A 17,760-nucleotide genomic window follows, 5' to 3' on the forward strand; every position below is an offset into this window, starting at 1 on the left:
CGAAGATTTAATTTCCTATATTGGATCATAAAACCATGTGAAATTGCCGAGAGATTCAAGGGCATAACTTAAAGGTTTATGCAGAGAAACAGAGAGAAATAATTGAAGACACAAACGGATAAGGGTTTTCGTATGAATATTTTCGATTTATATGAAAATATGCCTTGAATTATGCCATGTTTAATATTTAAGTGCTCTTTGTCCCAGATTTCAAGGGTATTCTCTTGTTATTTTTATGTAAATCCGTATCGAAAAGAACACTCAACTGAAAGGATGCTTCGGATGTTCAGTCAAAGTGTTGTGATATTTCAATTTGTTCAAGGAGAGATCCTTTAATTTATTGAGCTGAAATATCTTATTGCGTTGTATTTGCAATGTTGGCAAAATGTCTGTTGTGTTGTTGCGAGTAATTTTAAGACATTTCTACACTGAAAGAAAAATCAGGCTAGAATTTAGATCGATTTCGACATGCAATTCAAGAATAATCAGGTTGGAAATCGATTAGTGAAATGAAGTCGAAATTAGGTAGATTCAGGCTATTTTCAAGATTTTATTAAGAACCTAATTTCTAGGTTCAAGAATATAATTTTATTTCTCTGAATGTACTTTGTGGATTGGCATTCTTAAAGCTCTATAATGCTTTATCATCTTGTAATAAGTCTTACTTGCACTTCATTATTCAAACTTTTCCGTTTCAACTGGATGAAATTTATGTGAGTTTTCTGGTAGAAATTTCCACCACACAATATTCTCCTGCATTTGAGAGTATTTTTGCCGACAGAAATGAAGTAAAGTGTAGAAAGAAGGCAACAAAATTGTGGCTTCCAGAGAGTGAAACCCACAACAACAGAGCGCAAGAAAATCAGTGAGCAATATCTTTCACTTGCGCTGGATCTCTTTCTCTCATGATCTCTTGCACTGGCTCAATTGGCCAAATGGTGCTGTGTATTATGTGTGGTACAAAATTGTATTTATTTTTATGTAATAGAAGTCTCAGACGAAAAGCACGCCCGTTTTTTCTGCCGCATATCCAACTCTCTTTCAACTTGTTTCAGTTTTACAAAATAGTGTGTCGAACACACATTCACATTGGCGCATATAATTGTAAAGAAATTGGCCGGAATTTGTTGGTTGCATAAAAATTCCCTCCCATTTAGTAGTGTTGTCGCTTTTTTCACTGTCTGTTGGTTCGCTTTTTTTTCGTCTACTTCTTTTCCTCCACTGTGTCACTGGCTGTGCTTAAACACTTTTCACTACTAATAATGCCTTCTGGGTTGGGATGGAAAAGTGCAGTGATGGAGAGAGTGTTGTTGTCGATGGTGTGCGTGGCGTCTGGACTGTGTGCGGGGAGAGGAGAGTCTCCTTGAGTTGATTATTGTGATTATATTGTTGAAAGAATGGGGCAGACAAAGACTTGGTGTGTCGTTTCCTCGAGCATTTCTCATGGCGCGTCTTTAGCAGAGCTTGATGTTATGTTAGGAATGATGATTTGGCGACAAATTGACAAAAGTTGATGCATTTGTGAGATTTTCTTCCTTCATCCTTCGTCCTTATTGTCTCTGTTATGTAACGCAATTGATTTATTATATAAATAATGACTTACAAGTGTTTCTTTTTCTCTCTCTCTCGACAGAACAATTCCAAGTCTGAGAGGCACAAATGCAGCGATTGTGGACACCAAGGCAATGTGCTAGTGGAATCAATAACGAATATTCAGTATAATTAAATTAATTTGGAGGAAAAAGTGAGATAGATTGGAAAAGAAGTGTGAAGACAGTTGATTGAGATCGTGTGCATTGTTTAAAGGAGGAGAAAATAGAATTCCCATTAAAGTAATTTTCTATCTTTAAATTAATGTGTTGAGTGCGCCTAGGCAGAATATATCCCAAGGATACGCGATTAAGGAAGAGAGAGGGACAGAGAGAGAGGATAAGACATCAATCGAAGGATAAATTGAGTAATTGCCTGTAAGTATGGCTCAATGAAGATTGTGCAAAAGTACAGCAGCGAAGATTTCTTTAGGACACCTAAGAAATTCAGACAAATTTCCATCGGTCCTATTTTGACTTAAATTTTGTAGTTGTCGTAAATTAATTTTCGCTACTGTAAGTTGAGTATTTCGTGGAAAATCTAATGTCTGTGTCTCTACATGTGCTTTCAGGAAGCAGGAAGGAATTGAGAGATTGTCCACCCACGCCTTTCCATCCCTTCTTCACCCCAATGAATTGGCTCGCGACTGTGGAAAATGGCAACGTCTCCAACACCATCTCTGGACTCTTTGCCGGGTGCCACTAATTCGATAAGGTCATTTGGGGAGCACACAGACCTGTCTGAATCACCGCTAACACTGAGTGGTTCATCACCAACGGTCTCAGATTCGGCAATCTGTGACGATTTCCCGCTCAACGGACTGGAATCATCGGCGCCCAGCTCACAGACGGCCTCCTCGAGTGAGCGCATCATCTGTCCCCGTTGCACGGGATGCAAGAGTAAGCAATTGGATGCTGTTGCCAAGTGTATCGACTGTGCCAACTACTTGTGTTCCAACTGTGTGACGGCACATCAATTTATGCACTGCTTCGACGGACACAGCGTCTTCCGGATTGGCAGTGACGGACAATTGCAGGCGACACCGTCACAACATCAGCCACCGGTGCAGCTTCATCAGCAGGTGGACATTATGAATGGTTTCGAGTCGCATCGGCTGGCGCTCAGTCTCAAGGATGAGACGTCGCTGCTCAATAAGGCCAACAATATGACGTCACTGCTCAGCGGGGCGCAGACCAATCCCACCGCCACCAGCGGCCTCAACTCACTGCTGGACGGCGGCGGCGGTGGGCTCCTGGGCGCCACGACATCCGCCGCGCCCAAGACCAACTCGTACTTCTGCACGCGTCACAAGACGGAACTGCTCAAGTTCTACTGTCGCACGTGCAGCGTGACGGTGTGCAAGGATTGCATCGTGTCAGACCATCCGAATGGTCTGCACGACTGCGAGCACGTGAGCGACAGTACGCCGAAGCAGATCGAGAGTCTGCTGCAGCTGGTGACGGATGTGCGGAACAAAGCGACTGACATGCGGGCGATGGTGAAGAATGCTGAGCACAACACGTCGAGAATTCAGGTGCAGTATCACAAGGCACAGACGGAGATCAATGAGACACACAATTTCTATCGTTCACTGCTGGATGACCGTAAGCAGGATTTGCTGAAGGAGCTGGAGAGCTTCTACAATGCCAAGACACTGTCGCAGTCTGTGTTGGTGACGAAGTCTCAGGAGCACGTGGACAAGGTGCTGCAGAGTTGTGAATTTGTGGAGCGTCTCACGAAGCATGCCGGTCTCGCGGAGACGATAATGCTGAGGAAGTTGATGGAGAATAAGTTGCAATCATTTATGGGATTCATTCAGGATCTGCAGTCGACGTATGAGTTGGAGTTTGTGAGCAACTATCAGGCCATTCAGGTGGGTGTGCGCAACACATTTGGCTACATTCGGTCAAGCAGTGAGGCACCGACGAAGCAGCCGCCGATAGCACGTCCGACAAGCAATAGCATCCTGACGAATGGCAGCAGCCCCACGTCCAGCACCGGGAGTCTGAATTGCAATATTCAGCCCCAGACGACGGGCCACATTCTCTCGAATGGGTGTCATGCCATTGAGAGGCCATTCTCTAATGGTGGCACCACGTCAATTATTCAGGCGTCTCAGCCGCAGCAGAGCATGTCCTTTGACTCAAACATCATCTCAAAGAGGTTCAATTCGGTGAATAGTCTGGGACCATTTGTGGGTGATGTCAATATTCAGGTGAATCCGTATGAGAAGTGGAGCAATGGTGGATCGGACAATATATTCAACAGTTTGTCAGATCAGTACACAATTCCATTGGCGCCGAGTCAAGCGGCCACGGATTCTGTCATTGATCTCACGTCAAAGCTCATGTCTACGAGTATGTTTCCGCCCAAGTCGCAGATAAAGCGCCAGAAGATGATCTATCACTGCAAATTTGGGGAGTTTGGCGTGATGGAGGGACAATTTACTGAGCCGAGCGGTGTGGCGGTGAATGCGCAGAATGATATAATTGTTGCAGACACGAACAACCATCGCATTCAGATCTTTGATAAGGAGGGACGCTTCAAGTTCCAGTTTGGCGAGTGTGGGAAGCGTGATGGACAGCTGCTGTATCCCAATCGCGTGGCTGTGGTGCGCACATCGGGAGACATCATCGTCACGGAGAGGTCACCGACACACCAGATCCAGATTTACAATCAGTATGGACAGTTTGTGAGGAAGTTCGGCGCAAATATCCTGCAGCATCCGCGCGGTGTGACGGTGGACAACAAGGGGAGGATCATCGTGGTGGAATGCAAGGTGATGCGCGTGATTATCTTTGATCAGTCTGGCAATGTGCTGCAGAAGTTCGGCTGCAGCAAACATCTGGAGTTCCCCAATGGTGTTGTGGTGAATGACAAGCAGGAGATCTTCATCAGTGACAATCGGGCGCATTGCGTGAAGGTGTTCAACTACGAGGGTGTGTTCCTTCGGCAAATTGGCGGCGAGGGCATCACCAATTACCCCATTGGCGTGGGCATCAATGCTGCCGGTGAGATTCTCATCGCTGACAATCACAACAACTTCAATCTCACCATCTTCACGCAAGATGGGCAGCTGGTGAGTGCGCTGGAGAGCAAGGTGAAGCACGCCCAGTGCTTTGACGTGGCCCTGATGGACGATGGGAGCGTGGTGCTGGCCAGCAAGGACTATCGCCTCTACATCTACCGGTACGTGCAAGTGCCGCCGCTGGGGCTCTAGGACAAAGTGATGCGGAGAGGGAAGAGAACCACCACCGCGACTCATGACAGTGTGTATCCCTTCAAGTAGACGAACGGAGGGCGCGCCATCCCTTTCCCCATGACACACAGAAAAACACACACACAAGGCACATGTATTAACAATTAATCGATGAACTATTCCATGTTTATTTCACTGTTGTTTTACCTTTTTTTTAATTTTACTGTAAATATTAAATTCGATGAGAAATATCACGTGAAGGAGAAGTAAATAGAGGTAATTTGGGAAGGAGAAGTTACTGAAAATCAACGATGTTGTGAAGTATTGTGGGATGAGAGAGAAAGAAATGATTATTCAATACTATTGAACCTCCCAATTTGCGTATATTAATATGACAGAGACAGAGAGAGAGAGTGTGTGGAAGAATGGCTGGAGAGTGTGTGAAAGTGAAGAGAAGACGAGGAGAACACAGCAATTAGCGCATCTCTGGAGAGATGCTGGTGTAAGAAAAAATCCTTCAAGAAAAAAAATTAACTAAGCAAGATTGAAGCGGCGAAGCTGAGTAAAAAAAAAGTCTACAAATCAATATATATTTTTGTACTTTTCATAGAGAAACAATTTTCTAAAAAAAATTAACCAAAAAATGTAATGAATCTATACATATTAATTACTGTATTATCAGGAGTAATTCAATGAAGTGACATGGAAAGGTGGACACACAAACTATTTCTACTTATTCTCAAGAGAAATGATTATACTTATATAGTAGTAGTTAAGGTCTTGTGTCTTCTCTTTTGTACACTGAAGAAAACACAACAAGAAACACACTTCTATTGGACTGAATTCACGCCTATCTCTCTATTATCTCATGACTAAAGAAGAAGAGGAAACCAAGCTAAATATGTAAGAAAGATGGTTTTGGATGAAAGAAAGTAATTTATGATTAGGACAAGGAGTTAAGGAAAGGATAAAGAAAAATTCACTCTGCGACGGGCTAAGAAAATCCCAAAATCGGAAAAAACATATAGTTTATTTATAAATTAAGGACTTGTATTAGACAAAAAAAATGTTTGGCGTCGTTGGCTTTTTGTGTCGAATTTTTGATGAGAAAAAAAAACAAATTGACAAATATATTGTGTAAAAATATATAATTGAATCATAAATTAACGCGGAGACTTAGCGAAATTTTTTTCTGTTCGTGAGACAGAAATTTTTAGAGAAAAATTGGCATGAGATGTATATTTTATAATTTTCGAAATTCTATTTAAATCAATTGGCATATTTAGGAGGAATGATAAAAATGGGTAAACAAAATGGTATTTTATTAAAAAGAAGAAGAGAAAAAAAGTGAAGAAACATTTAACAAAGAGATGAATTTAATAGTGAAAATATTTTACTTTCTTTCGTGGAGAGTCTAATAAAAGAATTTGCAGGCGGTGTGAAGCGATGGGACAAGAATTGATGGGAATGCAAGAGATGAAAAATAATCTTACATAAATATATTAATTAAAGATTAAGCATCAAGTATTACTAAATGTGTGCTAATTGAAGAAAAAAAAGAAAACATGGGAAAGGATGAAAAGGGGCGGAAGAGTATGTAAAAGTGAGATAACTTGTATAGTATTGTAATGCTGTTATTTTTGTTTGTTTTTGGTTTGTTTATTTTTTATTTTGATTTTTGTATCTTAATTTATTCCAGAAATAAATTAAAACGTTTTTTTTGTATGTGCTGCATTTATATTGTATCTCTATTTTTTGGGCAAAAGCCTTTTTTTCTCTTAGGTTAAAAGATTTCTTTGAAAAAAAAACTAGCGCATCTTTGTGAGTTTACTTAGCACAAAAGAAAGAAAAAAAAAGTGGCGAAGAAATGTCGCAAATAAAGGAATAGTAATATGCGTGACTAGGGAATGTAAATAGAAGTATTTTTGATCATATTTTTACCAATATTATTAATAATACTTAATATTTATTGAGTAATTGACTATTGATATATATTGTTTGTGTAGGGCTCTCATATACAATCACAGTGAAAGGAGAAACATGTGAGAAAGGCGGTGGAATAAGGAACATGTGGTGTACATAGATAAATGGAACAAATAAGCAGTATGATACGACCGAAATTATATTATACATTACTTATTAATATGCACACATGAATAATGTTAGCACACTTTTCCAATAGTCAGTCGTTTTTATTAAATAATTAAAGGATAAAATGATGATGAAAAAGTATTTGATATAAGAGATGGTAAGAGAAATGATGAAGAATTGAGATGGGAAGAGGAAGAGAAAGAGAGAATCATAATAAGAAAAAGAAAATCTTGGTTGATATTTTTGACTACGAAACTGATTAAGAAAAATAAGGTTTTAAGCATAAATAAAGTATAAGTGAAGGAATAAAACTAATCAAGTGTCTAAAAATGTGAGGAAAAGCAAAAGTAAAAATATTTTTGGGATGTTAATGTTACAAAAAACCCAATCCACAATTCCAAACAATACTGCATCCGAACTGTAAAAGGGGAAAAATAGTTATTTAATATGGATTTAGAGAGAGAAAGAGAGAGAGAGACAGTGAGGTTGATTGACTTTATTTTCAAACATAGACAATTTATAGCGAGAACAGAAAAGACCACAATTTTTTTTTAACCCAATGATAAGGCTTAGTTAAATATTCCATGCAAGAAACTGCAATATCTTTTAACTTTAATTTAGGCATTTATTTTTTTTTTACTACATAGGATTCTTTTTTTTTGATAAGCCAATGCAATGTGCTCAAAATATGAGAGACTTCGATAGATTTACGATAGGGAATTCCATCTAATCCAGAGGCATTTCCTGACAAATGATAGAAGGAAAAGTGATAAGACAGTCAGTGAAAGAAGAAACGTAAATTGACAAGAAAAAGTTGTTAGTGAAGGGAGAGAAAAAATGTCAACAATTCGTTATTACTATTGACATCTTTCTTTATATTTCCTTATGTTCAACCGAAATGTATTTAGATAAAGGGAGAGATAAGATATATTTTCTTTTTTTTTTCATGGAGACAGAAACAATGACAAAAACTTATGCATTGAATCTTCCGATCCACCAATCAACACTGAAGAAAAACACATCAAACACGAATTTTTGTCTCAATTCATAAGGACATTTCATTAGAATTAACGACACAGTGTTGCTCTTCGTCGCGCCAAACAGAGAGAAAAAAAAAATGGGGAGTTTTCCGCGAAGAGACTAAACAATTCCTCTTCCTATTTGACCAAAATATACTTAGGTAGCAGGATTAGGATTATCTCGTTCACTGGCAGTGTTGTTTTAAGGGCGTAACGATGATAAGAAAGAAGTAAAATTGTTACTGTTGATTGCAGATGCTTTTTGTCGAATTTACTCTGCAATTTCTATCCTCAATTCAGTGAATTTGTCTCGTGCAATTTTGCTGGATTGACGCAGAAATTGATGTTGCAATTTTATGTAGATTGGGAGGGAAAATTATGCATAATTAAGCATAGAATTTAAAAAGAGTAAGAAAGAAAAGGGGAGAATAAAAGAAGAACCACTTAATAATAATAATGAATTTACAATTTCTTCGTACAGACAAATCTATAACAGTGATTGTCAATTAAAAATTTTACACGCAATCGTCTTCTTTCCCAATCTGTCGTCACTTTCGTGTTCGAAAACAGTCTCTCTGCATAAATGGGGGTTTTATTGCAGAAATTAAGTAACAAATGCGCGCGGAGTTTTTGCCGATTGATGATGGTAAACAATATATTGCTCTGGTCTGTATTAAATAAGCACGCAATGAATTTTTCAATTCACTCTTCCTATAAAACGGTGAAATCTCACGTGGTTTTATTTCGTCTGGACATTCGATGGACTTGTATTTTATTCTCTTGTTACTTTTGTGGAATAAATCCAATTCTAATGAACTGATCTCTTGGCCTATATGAAAAAAACAAGTTAATGTGAAAAGTAATCAATTTTGACTACAACTTTCAAAAGTAAATGAAAATGACTGGATTTAGTATTTAAAAAATGGGAATATAAATGTAAAAGTTAGTGCTGTTGATGGGTGAAATGAGGTGGAGAATGAAGAAAAAATAAACAAGAAAAGGCATTTCGACAAAACTCCAAATCTCTTTCCAATGAGCGATAAAGATTGATAGACACTATGAAACTGTTTAGCTCTTAGACTTTTAAATAAAATGAAAACTGATGATGAAAATATAATAACAACTGCCTCCTTAAGAAAAAGCATAACATATATTGAATAACATTAAGTAAGAATCAACACTGTTGGCATTTTTATCCAAACCTTATTTTTTCTTTCGATTCGTATATCGATAAGTATAAATTGAGGGAGAATTGCTGTGGTGGAGAGAATGGAGTTGTCTCTTTAGATGTTTAGAGAAGAGAAAATGCCAATACTATTGGACAGAAGAGAAACTGATGATAAAAGTTAGGCATAGAGCATTAATATGTGTGTCTGTGTTGCATCCTAGTCATATCCAATTTTGAAGAAAAACGGTGTTGTAATGAACATTTGTGTCGTTTTATCCATGCCTTCCTCGTCTTTTTCTAGCATTTCACGTTATGTTTGTGCTTTTACGGTGAGAAATTTTACCACACAATTAAAACACTTCCACCAATTTTCGACACTTTCCATTGATTTCACGTCCCCACAAAAGGTTGAATGGCAAAAGTAAGACAAGAAAATGTCCCTTTATTCACAAACACACAATAAATATCAGAATCAGTGGAAGTGAAGTGAAAAAAAAAATGAGAGATGAGATAAAAAAAAACAATCAATTTTTGATAAAAAATACGTGTAGCAGAGAAAAAAAGGTTTTATTTTTGATACTTCATTGAAGAAGAGGTGAAAAGTGGATGAAGAAAAAAAAAAGAGGTGACGAAATTGCGCGCATTTAAAAATTAAGTATAAGGATAACATTGTTACTGTTGATGAAATTATATCCCAAAATTATGGACATTAACTTAATAGTAATTGTGTAAATAGTTAAACAAGTATTTAATCGCCATACAAGACTTGAGAATTGAAAAAAAAGGAAATGCGAATCAATTGTTATTCTGTATATGAAATTTTTCGGCACACAATCTTTCGACACCCTTTTTGTGTAGGTAAAAATTTTTAAGTAATAATTATCTCTAATTTCTGGTTTCTTTAATATCCCGAGGAGAAGGCGAAGAATATGACAAGAATGCTTGAAAATGAATAGAGAAAATATCTATAAAGATGCGATTTGGCGGAATTACTTGGACGTCGAATGACTGTTCGCTGCACTTCCGCCTCTTCCTATATATAAATATATTTTTAAATTATATCACTAAATACATCACGTCCAGTAGTATTAAAAATTTGTGGATTTTCGCCATGACATTCTCATTGACTTTCCAAACATTGCAACAATTATTTCATGCGACATAAAAGTCAATTTCCGTGTGATTGGATGTAAATTGAAACTTTTAGCCCTCACGAATAATAATATTTGACGAGGGCTTTTGGGCTACGAGCTCGACAGATGTGGTAAAGTGAGGGCTTAAGGGTGATTCAATTTGCAACCATTGAACCAACAATGCGCATTATATGAAATGAAAATTGCGGAAACAATGGAAAATGATTCTGACACTGTTTAAAATCATCATCTCTCTTATTAAATAATTGATGGGTTTTGTAAATTGAAAGCTCAAATTTTGCATTAATTGTGGTCTGTTTATTTTACACACTCATCAACATCGAAATCCCCCTTTTTGAAGTTTTATCACCATTAATAATGTGAATATATTGTGTTTTTTTTCTTGACTCTTTTTTGCATAATTATCGAGAGTGGAGGTAAAAAAAAGAGGTGAAGTAATAAAAGACTGCGCTATTTGAGACTAAAAAAAAGAAAATACAATTTTTTATTGACGTAAAAGATGTGAAAAAAAGTGAGGAACATAAGAAGAGTATATATTTAATGATGAAGAGAATATTGAAATAAATCCCACTTTAGTTTTATTGTGTATAAAAGAAAGTAAAATACATGGTGAATTAATAATATTGAAATGCTTAATAAAAAGAAATGTGTTACATAACAAGTTACTGCGTAAAATGATAATGAAATGATGAAAAATGATGCTGTAAAAGTAAATTAGAATATCAATCAAAATGCAATTTGTGTTGCTTCCAAAAATGAGATATAAAATAATTTTTCTATCACAAAACAGACACACATTCATCCCTAAAAGATCCTAATGTAGAAATTTTCCCTGAGCCTCATCTCTTGCCATCACCATTTAGAGCATAATTAGAGATTTTTCCTTCAAAGACAGTCGGGAAAGTGTCCTGATGGGACACAAACAGAAGAAATATTCTTATTGAAATGATAAAATTGTGATGAAAAACCGTAAATAGAGAAAAAAAAACTCGTGACATTAAAAGGGAAGATGTGTTAAGGGATTTTTATGTAGTGATTTTTTGCTTCTTGTTGCCGAACTTCTCGTAATTGCATGAAAATATATGAGAGCAACTTCACAATCAACCGTTTTAACAACAACAACAACAATTGAGACCACTTTGAATGGGTGCAGCTATGAAAAAGACTCAAACTTGAAGGACTTTATAATTTTTCCTAAGAAGGAAAGAATGTGAAGGATTCGTAACAGTAAAAAAAAGCATTTTTCATTAAAAGTAAAGAAAAAAGTGAAATACGGGACTCAAATTTTTACTCACAATATTTTTATATTTAAAGAAGAAGAAAAAAGGGTGAAAAATTTTAAAGTAATGGAATGGAAAAAAGCTTATAAGTAAATATAAGGATTATTGAGAGAATTTAAAAGGTGAAATAATAGCATGAAAAGTAGTGAAAATATTTTTTTCTCACACTTGATTGACATAATCATTTTATCAAATTGCATTTTGACTCTGGGCGACGGGAGAGGATTTACAGGCGGGATGATAAGTGGTGGAAGTAAACTTCAACTGTGTGTATATTGCTTGACTTATGAATAAATACTAAATATATATATATATTGAATTAATAATGGTCAACTGCATGAAGCGATATAGAGTGAAACATAAGTGTTGTGTATAAGTCATAAGAGAATCGATATAATAATCTATTGCTAAGGAAGCACTAAAGCAAAGACACGAAGAGAATTCAATAAGTAAAATTTGATTTCACTCAAAATACTTGCCAAATTATTTCAATTTCTATAACTTTTCTCAGTTGAGCAGCAAAAAAAAGTCTATCCATGTTCCAAAATACCAGAAATGTAAAGGCTAAAAAAAGCGATGTTGAAAATGTGGAATTTTTCATTTTATTGCAAATTTTTAAGAGAAGAAAAAGAAAAAAACAATAAATGATAAAGCTAAAACAATAATATCGAAACATATCGAAAACAATTTATTAAGTTTTAAAAAATTCTCCTTGAGATAAAAGTCTTAAAAGAAAAAAAGTGAAAGTGAAAAAGTATTGATACAAGTTGAACATTTTTCAAATCGTTATTCAGTTTCTGAGTTCTGCATTTTCTTTATAGGCCAGCAAGGGGTGGTCAAGAGGGGGATGAGGGCGGAAGGATAAGCAGGGGGATCAATAATGATGAATTCCTAAACACTTTTTAAACTGTAATATCAATTGCAATCTCTCAAAACTATTCCTGCTAAGAAATAGAGCCGAACCACGCGAAATTTAATAAAATAAAATAAATAAACCCTTCTCTGTCTCACGTGGAGAAGTGACAGGAAACTTACCGATGTTACTAAACTTTTTGATGCTCTAAAAGTGGCCTCGACCCCACTGATTGTTTGACCAATAAATATTTGTAGTGTGAGAAGAGTAACTTTAATATTTGTAGAAGCAAAAGAGAAAACATAACACCAAACATAGAGAGAAGAACTAAGAGATAAAAATTTGTATTAAGGCAACTGGGAAACAATTATTGATGATGTTATGATATATTGCAAGAAATATACACAGAGAAAGAGAGAATCAGTAAACTTTTCAAACTTAGATGAAGTAAGAGTGAATTATTAAATGGTGTCATTATTCCTTTTTGAGCCAGACGGAGAGAAAAAAATAACAGCATCCTAAGATATATTTGGGTATATCATAATTGTAACAATTTAGAAATGATAAATTGAGGTGAAGATGGAATGATGAAAAATTACGGCTTTACAATCATCTTATGCATATACTTAAAACATAATTGACGATAATTTTAAGATATAAATCTGTCCCACGGAGGTACGAACACTTGAATATGTACATTTTACTAAAGAATATAATGAGATTGAGAGTAATTTATTGACGGTGATTAGGAAAGGTAAAAGCACACGAAAAAACACACACAACAAACAATTTTCTCACCGAGGAACGAAGAAACCCCAAAGATATGAGAAGCGACACCCTCACAGACTTCTTGGGGTGTTCTCTTCCTTGTCCGTGGACGTGTTGGAAGAGAATCCGCGGAAAATTCTGTAGGGTGGGCGCATTTTCTGTTGTTATTCTGATCTTGACTGGAAATTGATGCGATAAGAGATGTTTAGAAGCGTAACAATCGTGGTCTAAAGTGTAGTTTGAGCGGGAAGAAGGAGTAATGAAAAGCGATAATAAGTAGTAATATAGAAATGGTTGTAATTTGTGTGCATGCAAAATGTAGAGAAAAAAAGCAGTATAATGAAGAGGAGAGGAAAAATAACGCAAAACGAAAAATGAAATAGTGAAGAGCTGTTGTTTTTTAAATGTCGTTTTTGAGCGCCAGTACCGTTTTTTGATGTTAAACCAATTTGATATTTGACTAAGGAGGATAAAAAGAAGTCTATATATTTATATATATATTGAGAATGGTGGAAAATTGCATCGTAAACATTGTACAGATGTGTAACAAGAAGATATCAGTATTGAAATCATTTCCAGTTTTATCCAAAAAAAAACTCTAGTTTATCTCTTTGATTTTATCCATGAAAATCTTTCGGGACTTATTAAAATGTACATATTTGACTTGAGATGTAAGTGTTGTGAGGTGAATTCACGGAGATTGATCACGATACGATCGCCCTTTCTCAACACCCAAAGTCTCCATAACAATAATAATGTCAAAACGGTGGGGAAATGGCGATTGTTCGTTCGCGATCATCGCCAAGTCCGCAAGAGAAACACGTTAGATGATAGAAGGCATAACGCGATAAGGATTGAATAATGTTAAATTGTCAATTATCTTTTTAATTAGCATTTAGGGTATATATATACATAATGAAATGAAATGAAAAAAAACTTATACACTCTTGATATAGAAGTGAATTTTAGACATTTAATCTTATGTAACAAGCGCAGAGTGTAAAATGAATATTCTCATCAACTTCTTAGACGTGTAAAATTGATAAAAATTGTTTGTTCGTTGGTTTTTTGTCACAATAATCTCCAGTATATATTTGAAGAGATGAGAAAAATATTAACAATGCTACGTAGTATTATAAAAACTTAAGGAGGAGTGTAAGTCTTAATGCGTAGAATATTATTCAACACAATTAAGATATAAATATCGATTTTTGTCGTCGACCTAGTCATATCCTAACAAGAAAATTATAAAAAAAACACTTAAAAGTATTGAAAAATGAAACAGTGGATAAATTCATGCTTAAATATGCTTGATTTAAATGATCTTGTTTCTTGAAACGAAGAACTAATATACGACTTGAATTTATAGTAATGGAACAGAATGGAACAAGTCTAATGAAGAAATGTCGCTGTGTGTTATCGACTATAATATTTCCTTATAAACAAAAAAAAAACACGTATCTTAAGAGAGTGACTATTGAGAATAAGAGATTGAGAGCGAGAGAAAAAATTCAGATAATTTTTTCCTCTAACTTTTTAAGTTTCCTTTTTAAACGAAAAAAAAACCTTCCACTTTTTCCAATATTATACTTTTATATATCTTATGAAAAGTTTTATGAATGGTGTGTGCTCACCGCAATACACAATATATATGCCCTCTTTCGAGAAGCCTAAAGAAGAAATTTGATGAAAAAAAATGTTGATGAAAACATAGTTGTTAAGAAAATTGGCGCAATAATTGAATGTTGTTGAAGTAAAAGAAAAAAACTCACTTTTTCATATACCAAAAGAAGCCCAATAATTAGACGAAAAGGTATTATTTAGTTGAGAAGAGATACTTAAATAAATTGGTTATTTTTGAAAATTTTGAATAGCTCTGCAGACGTTTTCTTTATAGGGTCGCACGATAATTTATACCAGTGAATTATTCACCGAAACCCTGTATTTATTTCTATGCTCATTAATTGAAATCTTAAAGAAAAAAAAATCGAACTTATAACGTGAAAAAATAAACTGTATAAATTTTAAAGGATAGATGAATGTTAGTAGAGTGAAAAAAATGGTGAAAACTAATAAAACAACGGGAATCAATTAATTTTTTGCTATTAAAAACTTTATATTTAGAAAGGAGATGAAGAAAAATTGGACTGTGGAGTTTTCCATGTTGAACTTTCTATCAAAAAAAAAAGATGAAAAACTATTTAAAATATATATTATTAAAAATATACAACATTACTTAATATACAGCCAATATTAGTCACTAGTGAGGATCTTTTTTCTGTTTGTTTGTTCTTGATTTTCGGGAGAAACAATGAATTTAAGGAAGCAAAGAAACAAGTGAGGACATTCAGCTTGACAAAAAAAGTGGCATTATAGAAAGAAAAGAGAAAGAGTGAAAAAATGCGATAAGGAAAGAAATACTGCACAAGTTTTATATATTTTAAAAATCCTTCCAGTTGCAATCAAAAGACAAAACAAGGGAAATCAAAGCTTTTTCTTTGCCAATACTTAGAAAAGAAAGAAATAAAGAAAAACTCTCTCATATAATTTAAGGATCTCTTGTGTAATTTAACGAGAAAACAGGAAAAATCTCAGAAAAATACCCAAAAAATGGAAACGAAAAGAAATATCATGTAAAACAATTCACTTAATAGGTTTAAAGATGGAACTATGCTTTTGACGATGTTGAGAAAACCGAGTGGAAAACAATCCCAGTTGTTAGGCATAACTTATTTATTTCTGAAGATAAAACTTTCAAGTATTTTCAAGTGGAGTAAAGTGAACACAATTTAGGAATAATTAAGGCTTTCCGATGGAGTAACTAAAGAGCATGATGGATATGTTTTTGTGTGTGTTGACAATTTCATTGTGAAAACTATTCTCTTCAGAAGATCTCAGCTGAAAATCGCCAACATTTGACGCCTCGTTTTCGCACGGAAATCAGAAAATTCTCCGTCAAATGGCGGCCTTTTCGGCTGGGGATTTTCTCTCACCCAAAAAATGAATGTACGTTTTCTATGGATTAAGAGGAGGAGGAGGAGGAATTTCTAAAGCTTATCTCCCACTACATACATGTTTGTATGTCTAATATACTTTGTAATAATAATTAATGAAGAGACCTATGGTAATGTCATTTAATCATAATGGAATATATTGTACGAAGAGTGTGAAGAGAGAAGAGTTTTGCGGGAATGTTTTATTTTGCTGTGTGTGTTGCAATTTTCCGACCAAAATCAACTCTGACGAATTAATTTACATGAATATTTTTTTTGCAAAAAAAAACCAGCCACAATCACGTGCAAAACAATAATATTGATCTGCTTTAAATACCGAGTAGAGGTTTAAATTTATAATTAGGACAAACAAAAAAAATGAAAACATGTGAAAATGTTATGTAGAAAAAGATGGGAATTATAAAACAGTTAACAGTCGTTGTGAGAAATTTTACGCGGAAAAAATAATGAGAAAACAAATCAGAAATAGCAAAACAATCGTCATGAAGCATAAAGAAATATTCATATAAATTAATTGCACGAGTGAACTTCGTAAAGTAATCCTTTTTCATGACATTCTAAAAGTAACGTTTTATTATATAGCTATAAAATGAATTTCGTAGTAGTTGTAGTTTAATTTTTTGTGCAGAGGTATTTTTGGTAATTTTGATATAGATCTTGTTTGTTTGTTTGTTTTTTATATATATTTTTACACTTTTTATATGAAAAAGAGAAACATTATTGAATGGTAGAAGATGATAAGTGGAAAATACGTCAACCTAGTCATATCAGTTTTTTGCACTATTTACTTATTTGCCACTCAAATGGAACTAAATTGAGAAAGAGAGAGAGAGAAAGGAAAAAAGCATATTTTAAAAACGATTTTTATTGAACTTACATTCTCAGAATATTATTTTTTTTATATTTAATATGAGGTGAACAATAGAAATAATTTATATGGAGAATATATAATCGATTCAGACTTAAAATAATTACAATATTACTTGTTAAAATAATAGAATAGGTAAAAAAAAAGAGAAGATAAATCATTTCCTATATTTGTTTTTACCGTAATTTATATGTTTTTTTATTTCTTTGTGTAATTTGTTTTAATAGCATTTTTTTTATAATGATATTTAGTTCTACAACAATACATTTTTTGACTTCATAAACCAATCCTACCACTTAAGGAATGATTATGAGAAAAGAATGCAAGACAAATTGAAAATTTCCTCTATTTATTTTGATATATTTCTTATATCTTCATTTTATTACAATGAAAAAAAAATATCTCTTTAAATAGATTTAGATTCAGGAATTTATTGTTTCACAAAATATCAACTATATAACTAAAAGGAGAAAAAAAAACCACTGAATCAGGTATCTTTTGAACTCAGAGCAAGAATAAAAGCGTATAACTAATTTTGTTAATGGTGTGCAAAAAAGGTAAATGAAAGATGAAAAATATTCCTTTAAATAAGAAGAAGAAAAAAATGATAACACTGAAGAAATCGAAGAAAAACTGCAGCAACAATTACAAGATGAAAAAAGTAAAATAAAAACGTGAAGAAAAAGAGTGAAAAAGAACAAAAAAAACACTAAACTGAATAAAAAAAATAATAAAAGTATATAAATTGAATGTGAT

At 34.3% G+C, this 17,760-nt stretch overlaps 2 protein-coding genes across 2 annotated transcripts in view; both read left to right on the plus strand.

Moving 5' to 3' along the window:
- LOC132261701 (protein disks lost) overlaps positions 1–17,760 on the plus strand; it is a 40,711-nt gene that overhangs the window by 17,595 nt on the left and 5,356 nt on the right. The gene's annotated exons all lie outside the window — the stretch shown is intronic.
- On the plus strand, positions 1,741–17,526 carry LOC132261702 (brain tumor protein). The gene is made up of 2 exons (XM_059760633.1): positions 1,741–1,967; positions 2,162–17,526. Exon 2 carries the CDS (start codon positions 2,246–2,248, stop codon positions 4,808–4,810), a length of 2,565 nt encoding a protein of 854 aa, XP_059616616.1. The 5' UTR covers positions 1,741–1,967; positions 2,162–2,245; the 3' UTR covers positions 4,811–17,526.

The sequence above is a fragment of the Phlebotomus argentipes genome, unplaced genomic scaffold (assembly GCF_947086385.1).
Source record: "Phlebotomus argentipes unplaced genomic scaffold, Phlebotomus argentipes genome assembly contig_15, whole genome shotgun sequence".
NCBI lineage: Eukaryota > Metazoa > Arthropoda > Insecta > Diptera > Psychodidae > Phlebotomus > Phlebotomus argentipes.